The sequence below is a fragment of the Equus przewalskii genome, chromosome 3, assembly GCF_037783145.1.
Source record: "Equus przewalskii isolate Varuska chromosome 3, EquPr2, whole genome shotgun sequence".
NCBI classification, from domain to species: Eukaryota; Metazoa; Chordata; class Mammalia; order Perissodactyla; family Equidae; genus Equus; species Equus przewalskii.
In genome coordinates, this window is record NC_091833.1 from 17003340 (window position 1) to 17020863 (window position 17524).

General features: G+C 42.0%; 2 protein-coding genes across 4 annotated transcripts in view; both read left to right on the forward strand.

Annotated features, from left to right (window-relative positions):
* Positions 1-11219, forward strand: LOC103542090 (chemokine-like factor). Of its 2 annotated transcripts, XM_008509009.2 has the most exons (4): positions 1-208; positions 5094-5252; positions 8592-8687; positions 11040-11219. In XM_008509009.2, the coding sequence occupies exons 1-4, from the start codon at positions 131-133 to the stop codon at positions 11154-11156; spliced, it is 450 nt and encodes a 149-aa protein (XP_008507231.1). In that variant the 5' UTR covers positions 1-130; the 3' UTR covers positions 11157-11219. The 2 variants fall into 2 exon arrangements, with proteins under 2 accessions (XP_008507231.1, XP_008507246.1); XM_008509024.2 differs by lacking the exon at positions 5094-5252.
* LOC103542081 (uncharacterized) overlaps positions 11183-17524 on the forward strand; it is a 12613-nt gene continuing 6271 nt past the window's right edge. Inside the window, exons 1-2 of one of the 2 annotated variants that reach the window (XM_008508985.2) lie at positions 11183-12035; positions 14475-14633. In XM_008508985.2, coding sequence (XP_008507207.1) covers positions 11688-12035; positions 14475-14633 — 507 coding nt within the window. In that variant the 5' untranslated portion in view covers positions 11183-11687. The remainder of the gene's footprint in view (positions 12036-14474; positions 14634-17524) is intronic. The other variant, XM_008508993.2, reaches the window with a different exon arrangement.

Here is a 17524-nt window from a genome sequence, read left to right on the forward strand (position 1 = left end):
GGCGGGAAGCCGAGACAGCAGGCGCGCGGCTGCGGCGGCGGCGGTTGTAGTCGCCGCACGAGGCCGGGCGGAGGCGGGTGCTGAGGAGGGGGGCTGAAGGAGGAGTGGGTGCTGCTGGGTGTCCAGCGCGATGCAGCCCGTGAAGCTGAAATCGAAGCATCGCTCTTTCTGCTTCAGCGTGAAAGGCCACGTGAAGATGCTGAGGCTGGTGAGGGCCGGGCCGGGTGGGGCCGGGGCCCCAGCGCGCTCGGGGCGGTGAGAGAGGGCTGTGAGGGATGAACGGGACGCCCTGCCTGCTCTTCCCGCCTCGTTGTCATTAGCGGCAAGGCATTCTGCTGTGCACCCTGGGGGTGAAAGGAGAGAAATAAGGCCCCGTGCGCCCCTGCAGGGGGTTCACGGACACACTCAGAAAACAAAATCCTCTCTATCCGTCATATGTATATGAATCGTACCTATATGAATGGCCACGCCGGGACCCACAACCAGGTGCCCAGGTCACCAGGTGAGGTAGCCGCAGGTGTACCACTCAGAAGCCAACAAGATGAAGACTAAGGGGTGGATGCTGTGTTCCCTTACTCTAAGCAGTCTGATGTGACCGAGCTCCAGGCGGGTACAGTCCAGAGCAGGGACGAGGGAACTGCCCGTTTCTGGACGTCCGGCGCCCCAGGAGCACTGCAGTCAGTTCTGAACAGAGGTTTGGAGAGAATGAATCCTCATCTGGAGGAAGGTGCCCTGGCTGGTTAGAGAAGTGGAAACTATCAGGAGAATGTGTTGAAAGAATTCGAGAAGAGAAAAGAGGAAGGAAAACACAATTTTTTAAGTTTTAAAGTGATGACACGTAGGAGAGGGGGTGGAAATAGTTCAAAGTTACAGGGAAACAGTTCTGCTTAATACGGGGAAGAATTTTATATTGGGAAAGTTCATAAAATTCAGTGGCCACTTGGAAAGGCAGTACATTCCCAGACAGCAAAGGTAACAGGCAAAGATGAGCCTGTTAGTGAGGATGTTGTAGAGGAGATTCAGACTTCAAGCTGCATACAAGGTCCTTCCCACACCAAAAGTCTGTGATTCTGAGAAATAACTACAGCAGAATACAAGTCAGAATGCATAAGAGAGGTCTAGAAAACTACTCTGGAGTTCAAAGGTTGGAAAGATTACGCTGAGTTGGGAGTAAATAATCAGGGAAGAAGGGTGCTGAGGTTTTATGCCAGGTACTGAAAGCTCTGGAACACTGGAGGAAGAATAGCATTTTGTGAGAAAGGTTTAGTTTTTGACATATTAATTCCCTCAACACACATTTTGAGTATTTCGTGTATTTCAAGATCTGAGTTAGGACCTGGAACAACAAAGACAACCAAGACAAAATTCCTTGACTCATGGGAGTTCTTCGGTTTAGTCAGGAGACAGACACATGAGCAGATAGCTCTAATATGTGATAAGAGGGAGATAGGGCACAGAGTGAGACATCCGACTGAGGACGAGATAAAGGTGTCGGGAAACTTCCTAGAGGAACCTGCATTGGAGTCTATGGGACAGCCACCTGAGCCAAAGCATGGAGGCAAAAAAACCAGCATGATTTATGCAGCAAACTATAAGAGGTTGAGTGTTACCTTATTTTTTTCATTCAACAATATTTATTGAAGGGCTGCCATGTGCCAGGTACTGTTCCGGGCACTTGGTGAACAAAACAAAGAGCCCTGCCTCATGAAGTTTCCATATGGGGGTGAGAGGGAAGGGGAGACAAACAATAAACACGATAAATAAATAAATGATGTAGTATTCTAGAAGGTGGTAAGTGCTATGGAACAGAGAAAAGTAAAGCCAGGTAAGGGAGTATAGGGGAGGAAGGGTTGGAAAAGAGGGTTGCAGGTTTCGGTAACAGAGTGGTCACGTTAGGCTCTGTTGAGATGACATCTGAGCAGAGTTGAGAGAGGTGAGGCAGTTAGCTATGAAAATATGTGAAGGAAGAGTGTTTAAGGCAAAGAAAAATCCAGCACAATGGCCCTATGGCAGGAATGTACCTGAAGGGTTCAAGAAAGAGCAAGGAAACCAGTGTAGCTGGAGAGTAGTGACTGGAGGACACAGTGGGAGGTGAGGAAGATTTTGAGTAAAGTTATATATGATCTGACTAACATTAAAAAAAGTACACCAGCCGCTATGTTGACAATAGATGGAGGTGTGAGAGCGGGCTGGGACAGGAAGAGATCCCTGCAGGGGCAACGGTAGAACCAAGGAGGCCAATTAGAGCTATTGCCGTAATCTGGGCAAGAGATGATAGTGACTCAGACCAGGGTGTTAGCAGAGTAGGTTACAAGACATTTGAGATATATTTTGAAAGTAACTCCAATGAGATTTGCTGATGAACCAGATGTGGTATGAGAAAAAAAAGGAGTTCAAAATAACTCCAAAGTTTTTGGCCTAAGCAACTGGAAGGATGCAGTTACCATCTACTGAAAGCCTGTGGGTGAAGCAAATGTAGGCCAAGGATCATTAAGTTCAATTTTGGATTTCATTGTTAGATTAGAGATGTCTATTAGACATCCAAGTAGCAATATTGAATAGGCACTTGGAATATAGAAGACTAGATTTTGGGAGGGAGATTGGCGCTTCAGAAATTAAGATATTTAAAGTCATAAGACTGATGAGATCATCAAGAGATGAGTGTAGACAGAGCAGAGTACAATAGATTGAGCCCTCAAACACTTCAACATTAAAAGGTTGGCGAGGGGAGGAAAAACCTGCAAAGAAGAATGAGAGGGAGCAATTAGGAAGGTAGGAGAAACCAAGCATATGGTGTCCTAGAAGCCAGGTGAAGAAACTCTTGAGAGAATGATCAGCTGTGTCAAATACTGATGACAGTTCAAGTAAGATGAGGACTGAGAATCAAGTATCGGAATTATCCTGTGGATAAATTGTCAAGCAACTCTTTGCTAGAGAAGTGGACAGGAGCTGAGTCATGGGAGACTGTGACTACCATGGTGAGAGGTAGGCTCTATTCTAAAGACCGTGGGGAGCCATCGAAGGGTTTTAAGTAGGTGGAGAAATGCATAAACAAATTTGCATTTTAGAAATTTTACTGTAGTATCTTTGTCATGGTAGTTTAGGGAAAAGACACTGAAGGGCAGTAGTTGTAGGGATGAAGAAGAGGGAGTGGATTCCCAAAATGTTTAGGCATTAAGTCAGCAAGACCTGATGATTGATCATTTGTGGGGAGTGAGGAGCAGCTGTCATCTCGGTTTCTAGGGTGGGTGATAAGGTAGATGGTGGTATCACCAATTAAGATAGTGAATACAGGAAGAAGGGGCAAGATGAGTTCAGTTTGGGGCGTGATGAATTTGAAATTCTTGTAGGTTATTCAGATAAAGATTCTAAATGATTATGTGTGAGATGTTGAGGAAGGGACCTGGGATAGAGACCCAGATTCATTGAGTGGATTGTGAACAGAATCCAGAGGAATGCCAGCATTTTAAAGGGATGGACAAAAGGAGAGAAGCCCACCAAGAGAGAACAGTTGCAGAGGTATAAGAACAAGGAAAGGTGACATGGGAGCCAAAGGAGTAGAAAGGTAGGAAAAGGATAGCCAATGGCAAATGAGTCATGGGTTCCAGTAAGATAAGGGTTGAAAAGTGTTCATTAAATTTAGTCATTCTGAAATCGTTGATGATCTTAGCAAAAGCAGTTTCTATAGAGTCGTGAAGAAATGCTTGAGATATCAGTGGGATATTTGAAAGAGAACTGGAAACAAAGGCCAGAAGTTAGGAAAGATACAAGAGCTGTACATATGGGTTGGAGTAGAACCTAGTGTGACAAAATCATGGGAACTTTTAAGAAAATGGATTAATCACTAATGCCAAATTCCTTGGTGTGGAAAGGTTGTGGAGGATGAGGACTGAAAAAGTGACCCTTGATTTCATAATCCATGAACTCAAGACCTTGGGTCAGTAGAGTAAATGAAGTGGTTTGAGATGACATGTTGCAAATAGTAATTATAAAGAAGGAGTTATTTAGTAATAGTTATATTTACTATGTAATCGAGCTGACCAATTTAGAAGTTTGAAGGTAGGCTATTTTTACACTAATAAAGTAATTACAAGAATTACTAATAAGTAGCCTGTATAGATTCAAGCTTAAAAAGAGTACGTAGATGCTACCAGCTGACAGACTGATCGTAAAAGTTTAGCCAGGGAAAGCTCTTGACAAAACTGCTTTCCAAGAACACAGACTTTGGATAGAGCTGTGTCTCCTGAGAACATCATGACATTGAAAAACTCTCTAGGACCTGCCAGCTTATTTCTTCGTTTAAGTCACGTAACATTTTGATGTTCTATGGCTTAATTTGGAAATGAGGAAATTGATTAATTATCTTCAGGGGTTTTTTTCCACTTAAAATATTCGTCAATTCTGATTGCATTGTATTTAAGTAAGAGGAAGTGTGTAAAAAGTGAAGCATCAGAATTGTTGGGGGTTTTTTCTCCCTTTTTTCCCCATAGAGTTCTTCAGAGAATTGTTTTTCTCTGACAATTTATTAAAAACTTTCCTCCCCAGTATTTTTCATGGGAACATTTTAAGTTTAAATTTGACAGTAGATTCCAGATTGTTAAGAGTTAAGGAGTGATGAGTAGATGATAAGTATAACAGCCAGTATATAGACTTTTTTGAGAAACATTACAGGGGGAAGTAGAAAATGGGAGTTTCTGTGGGGAACAAGACAAAAGGAAGGTGTGTGTGTTTGTATTTTAAGAGAAGACAACTTAGATATGTTTGTAGGATGATGAGGAAAGGAGCTAGTGGAGGAGGAGAGATTGAAGGTACAAGAGGGAAAAGGAGATATTTAGTGGAAAAAGATGAAGGGAACAAATGTGGGAAGTGATGGTATTAGATGTACAATTGGAATAATTAGATTGAAAACAGAGAGGGACACCTAGTTCTCTAAAACACAGAGAGAAGTCAACATCCATACATTTTAGGCCTGCCTCTTTTAGATGTGCGTGTATATGGCAGAAACCCATTTAGTTATTTTACAAATGATCATTTTTACAGCTTAAACTTGTATTCAATAATCATTGAATAAATCATGTTTCTTTTTCTTATAGGCACTAACTGTGACATCTATGACCTTTTTTATCCTTGCACAAGCCCCTGAGCCATACATTGTTATCACTGGATTTGAAGTCACCGTTATTTTCTTTTTCATAATTTTATATATGCTCAGACTTGATCGAGTAATTGACTGTTTATTTTGGCCTTTGCTTGTAAGTGTTCAGTTTCATTGTTAAAATTAACTACTTTTTCCTGCCATAGTGAGACATTTTAATAAACTCTATTCTTTAAGTTTTCTTAAGCCTTTAAGGAATCTCTCATAGGCTTAGGAGAGAGGGACTCTACCCACTGCTAATGTGCTCTGTATTGTCCCTGGGGGAGATCCGCAGGGAACCAGGGCAGCCACAGAGCATAAATTCTCCTCCAAGCTTCATCTATCAGTAGATGTGGCTGACCCTTCTGTTAGGAGAATTCACGTAAGTGTAGATCGTCTAAAGAAATTTAAATTTAAGATCATGGTTAATAAAATTATAGAACATTCTTAATATTTACTTCCCTTTTGAATGCATGTTGATATGGCCTCAAACTTGGGGGATGTATACAGGTACACAAGTATCTACATCTTGCAAATCCCAGATCACTAAATGGAAAATCAAATTAATTTGAGAGGCTGAATAAAGCAGAATGTTATCTTACTTAAACATGTCTGTAATCGTTAATGCCAAATAATTTTTATCTCATCTTGTAGAACCTTATTTAGTAGCATATGGAGTTCAGCTGCCATACTCATAGCTTTAGGAGTAACTGCCCAGTGGAGTGCCCAAATGGTTCTAGAAACTGTCAAATTAGGCAAGTTGGGGCCAGCCCTGTGGCACAGTGGTTAAGTTCACATGCTCTGCTTTGGCAGCCAGGGTTCGCTGGTTCAGATCCTGGGCACAGACCTATGCACTGCTCGTCAAGCTGTGCTGTGGTGGCATCCCACGTAGAGGAACTAGAATGACTTACAACTAGGATACACAACTGTGTACTGGGGCTTTGGGGAGAAAAGAAAAAAAAAAGGAAGATTGGCAACAGATGTTAGCTCAGGGCCAATCTTCCTTAAAAAATAAATAAATAAAATAGCAAAACAAAAGAAGTTGAGTTGAAGATATTAGTTAAGGTGTACATAGCCCTTCAGCCTAGACTGTAAGCTGGCTGTAGGAAAAACTGAGTGGCTTCATCTCTCTGTCCTCTTTCAAGTCTTATCCTCAGCATCCTATCTCCTTGGTCTCCCTCCTAAGATTCCCTGCTGACCTTCCCCGCTCTGGCTGGACTGGTAGCTGCATTTGCTTCTGCTGCTGCACTTGTCTCATCCTCTTGGATTCCATGGTGCCAACATCCAAACTGATATCCCCTATTAAGGAGAGAAGACTTTCAAGCTATTCTCAAACCATAAGCATGCCTTAAAGTGGTAGGTTCTAGAACCACCTTTGAAGGCCAGTGATGAGCATTTTAGGCTAATCACAAGCTGAGAAAGTCCCAAGAGGGAAAAGGTGGAAAATGATAGGATTTTCATAGCACCTCTCTAAACTTCTACTTGAGCTACAGTTTAGAGCTGGACCTGACTGGAGGGAGGTCTAGGAAAAAAGATGACAAAGCCTTCCTCAGTCGGTCCTCAAGAGTACATAGCATCATTTATTAGCCAAGAGGGCTAAGTGAAATTATTCCAAGGATTTCTTCAAGGAGATGATGAATATGGTCCACATCCTCTTAATCTTGTACTCAAAAGGTTATATAGTTGCTCTTCACACTCTGCTTTTCAGGGTTAATAAAACCAACACATTTTAGCATTTATTTTTCTCCAAACTGTAATAATTCTCTGTGGCTTCTTACACGTCCCAGTAATAAACTTGGAGCCCTAAGTTTAACAAAATACACTCAGGAAAAGTGGCCTATGTGTAGCCTACTGAAAGTAGTCTCCAAATTTCTGAAGATCAAACTTTGCTGATATTGTAAGCTTTCAGAAATGGTGCTATATGGTCAACTAAGCTGTTACTCCATTATGAAACCCAGATTCCTCTCTGCTCTTGATCTAATGAAATCATTTATTCAACAAATGCTGAGTATCTGCTAATCCCAGATTCTGTAATGGGTTCTTTGATAAGACAAAAAAATAAAAATAAAAGCACCTGAGAGACTTTCACTGTAGCCAGGAAGCAAGAAAGATGAGCAATTCAGTGTAATAGGTGCTATGAAAGATGTCTACCCAGGATAGCGTGGAGGCAACCAGCCAGGGAAAGGGACCAAATCGTAATAGGCTTTCCTGAAGAAAACTATGCCTGAGCCTAGGGCTGAAGGATGAAAAGTATCTAGCAGACTGATATGGGGATGAGAGGGCTTCCTGGTAGAGGGAGCAGTGTATGTGAGGATCTAGGAGGAGAAAGAGCATGACCCTCAAGCCCTGCAGCTAGTTCTGAATGGCTGGGATATTGAGTTGTGAAGAAGAGAGGGGGCAAGAGTGGAGGCTTGAGAGGCAATAGGAAGTCAGAGCGTGCAAGGCTTTTTTTGTATGCCTTGGTTTTAGTATAAAGGCCACTGAAAGCTTTTGGAGGTTTTTAAGTAAGAAGATGACATGATCAGCTTACATTTTAGGAGATCCCTGGTGGCAGTGTCAATAATGGCTTGAAGAGGAACAAAACTAGAGGTAGGTCTCAAGAGACCACTTAAAAGTCTGTTAGCATAATCCAGGCATGAAAATGATAAAGGCCTGATCTAAGGTTATAACAGTAGCTGGAGAGGGGGTGTTAATGAGGCAGAATTGATAGGACTGGGTAACTAAGGATAATCAAGGATACTGCTATTTCAATAACTATCTTATTGAAAGGATAATGAGATAGGAAGTATGGGAGGAAGAATAGGTTTCAGGAAGGGCCAGGGAGAGTGGTATGTAATGAGCTCAGTTTGGGAAATACTAGGTTTAAGTTGTACCTCTTAAAGCCATAGTTCAGAATGAAACGCTTCATTTCAAGAAATTATTAAATGAATGAGCTACATCATCAAGAAATAGCATAATTGGCTAGCCTTTGCATACAGATGTATGGGAGTTTTTTTCCTGAAAATTACCACTTCCTCCTAAGTGTGAGCTGCTGTAAGTCTTATTAATTCGTTTTAGTAACATTATAAAGTTGTTATATTTACAGTGTAGACTACTCCACACTTTCTTGTATTATTAAAATTGAGCGTTCTGACTTCCCAGTGTACCATTCTGCCTTAAATGTTCTGCATAATACATCATCTACTCCTAACCAGATGAGTTCTCCCTCCAACTACATTTAAGGAAGAAAGAAGCCTGTTAAGTAGTTAAATGATTCATGTATCATAGGTTAAGAGAACTACTAGGCATCACTGTGGACCAAATACAATATAGGTGTCATTTTACTGTAGCAGTTTGATTTCCTAAAAGATAAGCACTAAATAAATTTGTTTAAGGAACTTTCAAAATCTTTAGGGAGCTGATTCATTTTTTTTGGTGATCTTCCTGTAAAACTGACCTTTCTATTCTGTGTTTTCAGGATATTATCAACTCACTGGTAACAGCGGTATTCATGATAGTCATATCTGTGTTGGCACTGATGCCAGAAACTACAACATTTACAGTCCTTGGAGGGGTAAGTGGAGGTCTTTCTGGTTCCTTCCTTTAGGTTTGAGTTCAAATTTACTTGAAAAATAGATACAAGAACAGAAAACTCTATTCATCCTTGGGGCTCCTAGACCAGTATACAGTACCTAGTAGCTTAAGACTTTTTTGTGTGAATACATGCCCTGATTAATGTGAAGGAATATGATTTCAGACTAAAATTGAAGTTAAATAAATAAAAAGATTCCTACATATTTCTCATAGGTATGTAGGGCTAGACCAGACTGAGAAAAGCTGCTGGAATCAGTTACAACACTTAGCTCTGAGAAACCTGATGTCAAGCTAAAAACCCACTGATGAGTCTAATAGCTCTCCCTTTGAAAGAAAAGGACACATGCCTTTGTTAAGATGAGACAGACTGTCCTGAGCTCAATTATTTCTTGTCCAGATCCTTCTTTACTTGGAATATAATAGATGTCTGATGATAAGGGAATGGTGGTAGGAAGCCTTGTAACTAAAGGATTATTTTGAACACTGTTTGAATAGAAGCAAATCAGTTTAATCAGACTTTATCCTGGAAGGCAAGCCAAAATAAAAAAGAGTCAAATAATTTAGTTATAGTTCCATCTGATATTTTTCTGAGATTTCTTATAGGAGGTTCAGCATTTGGCTTTTCTAGGTTCTGATCTAGAGAAGTGAACTAGAAAGTTCTTAAATCAATCTCTCTCCTACTTTCTTGTCTTTTCATAGTATGGGCCACTTAGGAGAAATGACCACTATCAGACAACCACTTATGTCAGAATCCATGGTTTTTCGTCTCCCTTATGAGGCCTTAAGCAACTTCATGAGGCATGGGAATTTTTCTAGAAATGAGATAGCACTGTAACAGCAATTTCCCCCAGTTGTCTTTAAAGAGAATCTTATCCCTCTACTATGGAGAAAGAGGGACCAGGCATAGGATTTACTTTCACTCACTTATTTACTCATTCATTCATTGATTCATTCTTTTAATGCACATTAGTAGGTGCTGACAAAGTATAGAGCTGTGCTGTCCAGTGCAGTAGCCACCAGCCACATGTGGCTACTGAGTACTGGAAATGTGGCTAGTCTGAATTGAGATGAGCTGTATGTGTAAAATACACACTGGATCTCAAAGACTTACTACCAAAAAAAGAAAAATGTAGAATATCTAATTAGTAACTTTATTATACTGATGACATGTTAAAATGATAATATTTTGGATATATCAGGCTAAATAAAAAAAATTATTAAAATTTCACTTGTTTTTTCTTTACTTTTTAATGTGGCTATTAGAAAATTTTAAATCAATTATGTGGCTTACATTGATAACTCAGATTATATTTCTTTTGGACGGCACTGGACTAGAACATGAGACCTATCTTCAAGTTGCTTAGGGCCTAATACAGGAGACAGAAGTGCAAACGGCTGTATTTAAGCTGTTGAGAGAGTACTGCAAGCACAGAAAAGAGGAAGCAACTACCTCTCTCTAGCAGTGAATTGCAGTTTGCTGGAATAAAGGAGAGAAAGTAGGGATGGTTCCAGGTGGAGGAACCAGAAATATGCAGAGTACCAGAGTCATGAAAGGATAGATGGGAGGTCTTCAGTGTGGTCACCTGCACTTGAGATTGAGGGTGGAAAAGGAGCAGGGTCTGGAGCCAGAAAGACAAACTTCCTGGTCGTTGAATGGAGCTAACCAAATAGCATGCAAGGAATGACATCCCCCTTCTCCAGCCCAGGTACCAGCTCTCAGATAGTCATCAGACTACCTAGAGATCATGTTCTACTTTATTCCCTTTACCTCAGTTTTATTCTCCTAAGGCCTACTTAGAATCCCACCCCTTAAATGGATGTAGCCCAGCCTTTGAGAGTTCACTTTGGATAATTTTATCACTTCAATTCTCCAAAGCTTTTATCACAGCCACTATCTCCATGGTTTAATCTTTAGCTGGTGTCAACTTTGACCCTTTCTTCAATAGAGTTTGTAATAGGAAAGTCAAACAGTTGAGTATTGGGGATAGAAATGTTGATTGATAACTAAATGTCGTTAGTAGGGCTTTAAACAGTACATCCAGGAGCAGGTGAAGAAATCCAGACAATCATTTATTTCCGAGCCCACACCACTTCAGTATTATTTCTGCTCACTTATCTTTTCCGTTTCTCTAGGCAGGTATTGGGGAAACCTGGGAATGAGAATAAAATGATCTCTGAAGTCTCTTCCCATTTTAGTGTTAGGTGGCAGGGTAGAGAGCAACCCCAGTACCCTAGCAGGGGAGGAAGCTGGTGGGCAGACCACTTAAAACCCGTGTGAATGACCGCAGTCCAGACGATGGCCACAGCAGTGACACTGTGTCTTTGCTTCCAGATGTTTGGACTCCTGGCGGCAGTGTGCTGTATTGCCGACGGGGCCCTTATTTACCGGAAGCTTCTATTCAATCCAAGTGGTCCTTATCAGAAAACTGCTGTTCATGACAAACTATAAGTTTTGTAATTTTATATTCCTTTTTAGTTGATGCTAAATATTAAACATGTGTTTATTCTTCCATGTGTTTTCTACGGTTGTTCTCATTTTATCTCAGTATGGGAGCTGGAGGAAGAGACGTAGGCACCCTGCACCCAGAGCTTACCCTAACCCTAACTTCTAAGAGAGGGCTGGGAGCGCTTGGATTGGATCGGATGGGTTTTCCCCACTCCTGGCGGGGTGGCAGAGAAGAATGCGCCGGGACCGCCCTAAAGGGTTTCCGGAGCCCCTGTCCTGGCTGGCTGGCAGCACGGAGCTGGTAGGGTTGCGGGGACACTGAGTTCCCAGACTAGGCAGTGGCGTCGCGTCCCAGGTGGCGACGAGGGTGGCCGGAGGGCTTGGTTTGTCCTCCGGCGAGAGAGAGCCAGATGTGCGCGAGGGACAGGCGACCGGCAGCCGTTGGAGCGCGACGCTGGTTCCCGGCGGAGAGCCAGCCGCCGTGCGCGCTCAGAGCTGCAGGGCCATCCTGACACAGGCAGGCCCGGGCCGACCATGGACCCTGAAGGCAGCGAGACATCCTCAGGCTCCTTGGAACAGCCGGAGCAACCCCCGGGGCGTCCCGTACGCTCAGGGAGTCTCGCACCTCGGGCGCGTCCCGTGCGCTCGGCGCGGTCCTCACGGCGTCCAGGAGCCGGTGCGGACGCCCAGCCCTCAACGACGCCCACGGCACCCGAACATAAGACGTCTGCCAGAGACGAAGACGAAGCGCCCCAGTCGGCAGAGAAGGAGGAGGCCATCCAACAGCGCGCCGAAGGCCGGGCCAAAGTCCCGCCCAAATTCAGGGACAGCCTCAAGAAATTTTTCTTCTCGCCCACAGGAGGGTTGAAGGTCGCGAGGCTGGTGAGCAGAGAGAGCGAGTGCCCGGGCTGTGCGGATGCAGGCTGCGTCCCAAGGGGATGATTCCGCGCGGGAGGGCGCCCCTGGGAGGCTCCCGTAATTCCCTGTTTCAGGCACCTCTGTTTTGCCTCGCCTTTCCTCCCGCGCTCCCCTTACTCCTCCCCCACATTCTTACCACTGAATTTGGCTTTTTTTCCCCCTCGTCTTTCATAGTTCTCAGGTTTCCCCTCACGAAGGGAATTAGGGAAGCAATGAAGGTAATAGCAGAAATGTGTAAATTCTATTACAAAAATAATGGAATTGACCAATAAAATTGATAAACCACCAGCCAATATAACAGGAAAAAAGGGGAAAAGAGAGGATATATATTTAAAGTTAAAAACCAGAAGGGGAAAATAATGACAAACACCGATGAAACTGAAAGGATCCACAAGAGTACTTTGCAAAACAAATTTGAATTAGATGAAATAGTCAGTTTTCTAGGAAAATATAAATTACCCAAACTGATCCCAGAATAGAGAAAAACCTAAACAGACCAATATAAACACGGAAGAAAATGAGATCTTATCAAGTGAATATCTTTCAGAAATGTATGAGTCAGACTTTTTCACAGGTTAACGCAAAGCTTCATGGGATGTAATTCTAACACTATTTAAAGTTTTTCAAAGAATAGAGAAAGAAGAAACACTTCTGACCTATTTTTACAAAGTCTGATATCAAAACCTAACCAAGTTCAGAAAAAGAGAACTAAATAGAAATCATATCATTATCACTCATATCAAAGCAACAAGTATTAATATATTGGCAGAAAATATTCAATACTTTTTTAAAAACACCATGAAGAAGAAACATAAGGATGACTCAATATTAGGACTTTACTAAAGTAATCCACCATATTATAAGTAAAAGGAGAAAGAATCAGAGTATATAAAATAGGGTAGAGAACACATTTGACAAAATTCAACGTTCATTTCTGACTGAAAAAAAAAGAGACCAGTAAAATAGGAATACATAGATATTTCACAGACATTATAAAAATAAACCCAAAATTCAGCATCGTATATAATTAAACATCAGAGATGTTCCCATTAAAATGAGGAACAGGGGCCAGCCTTATGGCATAGTGGTTAACATCACACATTCCACTTTGGCAGCACCGAGTTCTGGCGCTGGGGTCCTCGGCGCAGACCTACACAGCATTCATCAAGCCATGCTGTGGCGACATACCACATACAAAATGGAGAAAGACCGGCACAGATGTTAGCTCAGGGCCAATCTTCCTCACCAAAAAAAGAGAGGAACAAAGAGGATGCCCACTATCAATGCTGTTATTCAATATTTTTCTGGAACCACTAGTCATCACAATTAGGCAGGAAAAAAGAAATAAGAACATTTGAAAAGAAGAGGCAAAATATACTTTTCTTTCAACTGATGTGAGCATATATCTAAAAAAACTCAAAATCAACTAGAAAACAATTTAGTACAAGATAATTTCTACAAACTCCTTTACGTTTTCATCCACTAACTTGTAGAAATGAGAAAACAAGCACTTAAAATAAAATATTTCTCTTTACAACAGCAATCAAAATGATAAATATCTAAGACTGAGTAAAATAAATTTGAAAGACCTATATGAAGAAAGCTTTTTAAAATTCTGAGAGATATTTTAAAACCATTAAAATAACTGGAAAGACATACTTTGCTCTTGAATGGTAAGACTAAATTTTGTAATCTTTCCAAATTATAAGTTAAATGAAATGCCAATTAAAATACTGACAGGCTTAGTTTGGGGGACTTGACCAAGACAAACATAGGAGACATACTCAGAGAATCAGGACCGAAAGGGGGGCTAGGCCAGACAACCACACAATGCAAAACAAATTGCCTGTAATTTCAAAAGTACTAGAGAAGAAATCGGCAACTCAATGGAAGAGACGAGTCTCAAAACAGCCCCAAATACATCTGAGAATTTAGTGTATGATAACGGTTGGATTTCAGATCAGTGGGGAAAATCCGGGTGTTTCCCAGTAAATGATATTGGGATAATCAGCAGCTGTTTGGAAAGAAAGCAAGCTGGGCTCTACCTTACTCTTTCCATCAAAGTCAGTATGTCTTTACTCTACTTTACCTGTATATACATATTTCTTTCTGGTATGAAACATACACTGTTAACAGTGGTTACTTTTAAGGAGATAGACAAGGGTTGGTTGAGGGATGAGAAAGAAATTGACATTATTTTTTTACCCTTCTATACTTGTGCATTTTTATTATTTGCATGTATTATTTCATTTCTTAAAAATATAAGAAATTTTAAAAATAAAATGTATGTGCAAAACAATACAGGCAATTATAATATAATCAGATTTACCTTCTGACAATTTATAGTTTGTCTTTTTTTAAAGCCCATGTGCATTAAAACAAATCCTGTTTCTTTTATTGCAGGGTCTTCTCATAGGAGCATTAGCTTGTTTCATCACTGCCAAAGCCCATGAGTGGTATATAGCAGTCACAATTCTGGAAATACTCATCGTTCTTTATTTTATTCTATCATATATGCTAACCCTTCACCACTTGCTGACTTATTTAGATTGGCCCTTACTTGTAAGTGTTCATGTTCATAATCTGAATATAAGCTTTGCCCTCAGCCCCAGAGAAAGGCTCTCCTCAAGTAAAAACAACAGAGCTGTCTCTCTAGACAAGGACATGGCTGAGCTGTAACAGTTAGGGTGTTGCCCTAGTCCCAGGGGAGAAACTAGCCTAATACCCAGAAAGATTCCTTGGCCCCCTCTGTCTACAAGACAAGCACCACACACACCTACTTTCATCTCATTATGGCACTGATCACATGGTACTTTTCAGCTTGTCCTAAAGAAAATTTTAATTAGTATATTTAGTAGGTAAACACACTTCTCACCTATTGCTTGTAAAACAGCACATGCTTCTGCTTTTCAAACAGCACCCTTTCAACAGATTATAAACATCTCCCCCAAAGCAAGAGTCAACATTGCAGAAAATTGTCACGCATACCCTGAAAGATTGCAGGAGTCAACATTTTCATGTGTGTTAAGGGTCCATACCCCGAATGGGTGCCATATGGTGGAGTATTCAGGAAAAGATATTGCATAGCCTTCTTCCATATTTACCAATTGAAAGATTCCCAAAGCTCATCCCGCAGGTCTCAAATCCTATTTGTTGTGGAGCCTGAGGCTCTGCATCCTTACAGACTAGAACTACAGTTTTGCACATATACAGACATAGGCCCAGTTCCTGGCCCTTACTAGCTGTGTGAACTTTAGCTCAGTTTCCCCATCTAGGAAATTCAGCGAAGGAAAAATGTAATGATAATAACTGCCTCATAGGGTTCTTATAACATTTAAATGTGTTTAAAACAAATAGCACAAAGCTTGGCACAAAGTTAACATTCACTACAAATGTCCATCAGACCCCATAAGGTAGCTGGGGGGCTTTTATCATTTTATCTTGCACTATGAACAATCCTAACTCCAAGCTCAGGCCTCTTCCACATCCCATTTCCTTATAGTCCTTTTTTTTTTTTTTTTTTTTTTGAGGAAAGTTAGCCCTGAGCTAATCCTCCTCTTTTTGCTGAGGAAGATTGGCCCTGAGCTAACATCTGTGCCCATCTTCCTCTATTTTTGTATTTGGGACGCCTGCCACAGCATGGCTTGCTAAGTGGTGTGTGGGTCCGCACCAGATCAAAACCACAGAACACCGGGCCACTGAAGTGTAGTGCACGAACTTAACCACTACACAACAGGGCCGGCCCCTGTAGTACTTTTTTCTAACCTTAGGGTAGTATTGGTTGCTATTAAAGTAAAACTCAAAACATTTTCAAGTATGTGAGGGATTTTCTGAAAAGGCTGCTGAGCTCACTCTGTCCCACAGAGTGCCAAGCAACAGGAAGCAGAAAAGGCAAAATAAGAGCAACTTTAATTGGACGTATGGAAGACCCTCTCAGTTATGGAGAGCTGCAACCATGGAGAGGTTCTGAGGGGAAACTAAATCTCTGGCCATGGGACTTTACAAGAAGGGAAGGTAAAGTAACTGTTTTTGAGCACATACCATGTGCCGGATACTTTGTCACATATATTACCTTATTTAATCCTCACAACAACCTGATGAGGTTGTAATCATCCCCCACCCCCCATTTAATAGATGAGAAAATTGGATTAAAGAGATTAAGTTGCCATGGTCATATGTAGGCACAAGGAAACTCAGATTTGAGACTAGATCTACCTGACTCTAAAGCCCAGACTCTTTCCAGCCTTTATGCCCTTTTACCTTGTGATGGTTTCTCTGTCTCAACCCTCCCTACATCTTTGTCCTCCTTAGATTCTCTAAATTTTATGTTCTCTGTAACTTCTGTTTCCTCGTGGCTTCCTTAAAATATGGAGCCAAAGGTGAATTGATTATCCTGGGGCTGTGTACAGGCCCTTGGGGATGGGTGACCGAGGGTTCCACCACGCCAAGGTCAGTAGCTGTGGTCAGGAGGACCAGAGCCCTCTCAAAAAAGATCCACTGCCACAAAGCTGAGAGGGCCTCAAGGCTGTAGGACCCTGGAGGAGTGTCCAGGAGATGTCTCAGAGGCAAGAGGTGGGTCTCCTAAGCATGAACCATGACGGTCCTGTGAAAGGAGCTGCTCCCACAGCAGCTGCCTGGTTACAGGCAGCTCAGGCCAGCTTTTGTAGAGCTGCAAGCCTTTGGTCAACTGATAAAGCCAGGCCCCCTTTTGCTACCTCCATCCTTGGGTGAGAACATTCTCTTTTCTTTGGATAGCTATGGAAGCCCAGAGCACGGTTCAGAGCCCCTGCCTTTTTCTTGCTCCTATCCTCCAGGGGATGGGCCAGGGTCTGGAACAGCACATGGATATGCCTGGTGAGCTCCCAGGAGCTTCACAGTTGAGAAACTGTCTTACCAAGAAGGTTGCCCAGTTATTCTGATGCTCAACTAACTAGCAGTACTAGGAAACCACATGCTATCCTACACAGTTGGCCAGATGGTGAGTGATCTAGTTGACTTGGAAGGTTTTTAAAAGGACCCATCAAAACAAGATTCAAAACTGTTTTCTTCTCCTCGCCTGTCCCTTCCTGTCTTATCTGCCCTTTCAGATCCGTAAGATGAAGGACATGTACATATAAGATTGCTCAGAGGGGTAAAGAGCTACCACTGGGTGGTAATAGGGAGGCCTTGGTAGGGCAGGAATGTGCTGATTTAGTGACAGTATTGGTGCCTAGGAGGTGACTACTTGATACTTCAGAGAGTAGGTTCACTTGGAGATGTGTTGGCATCAAGCTACAGAAATCACTTGAGATCTTATCGAATGGTCAGCACGGGAAGCCAGAGAACACATGGCCCATTTCACACTGCAACTGTTTCAGGGTTCTGCATAGGCTCACTGGCCTACCCACACACTAGAGGTGTCCAGCATGCACAGCTGTCACTTTCTTTCAGCCCTTCTTTCCAAGCAAGATGGT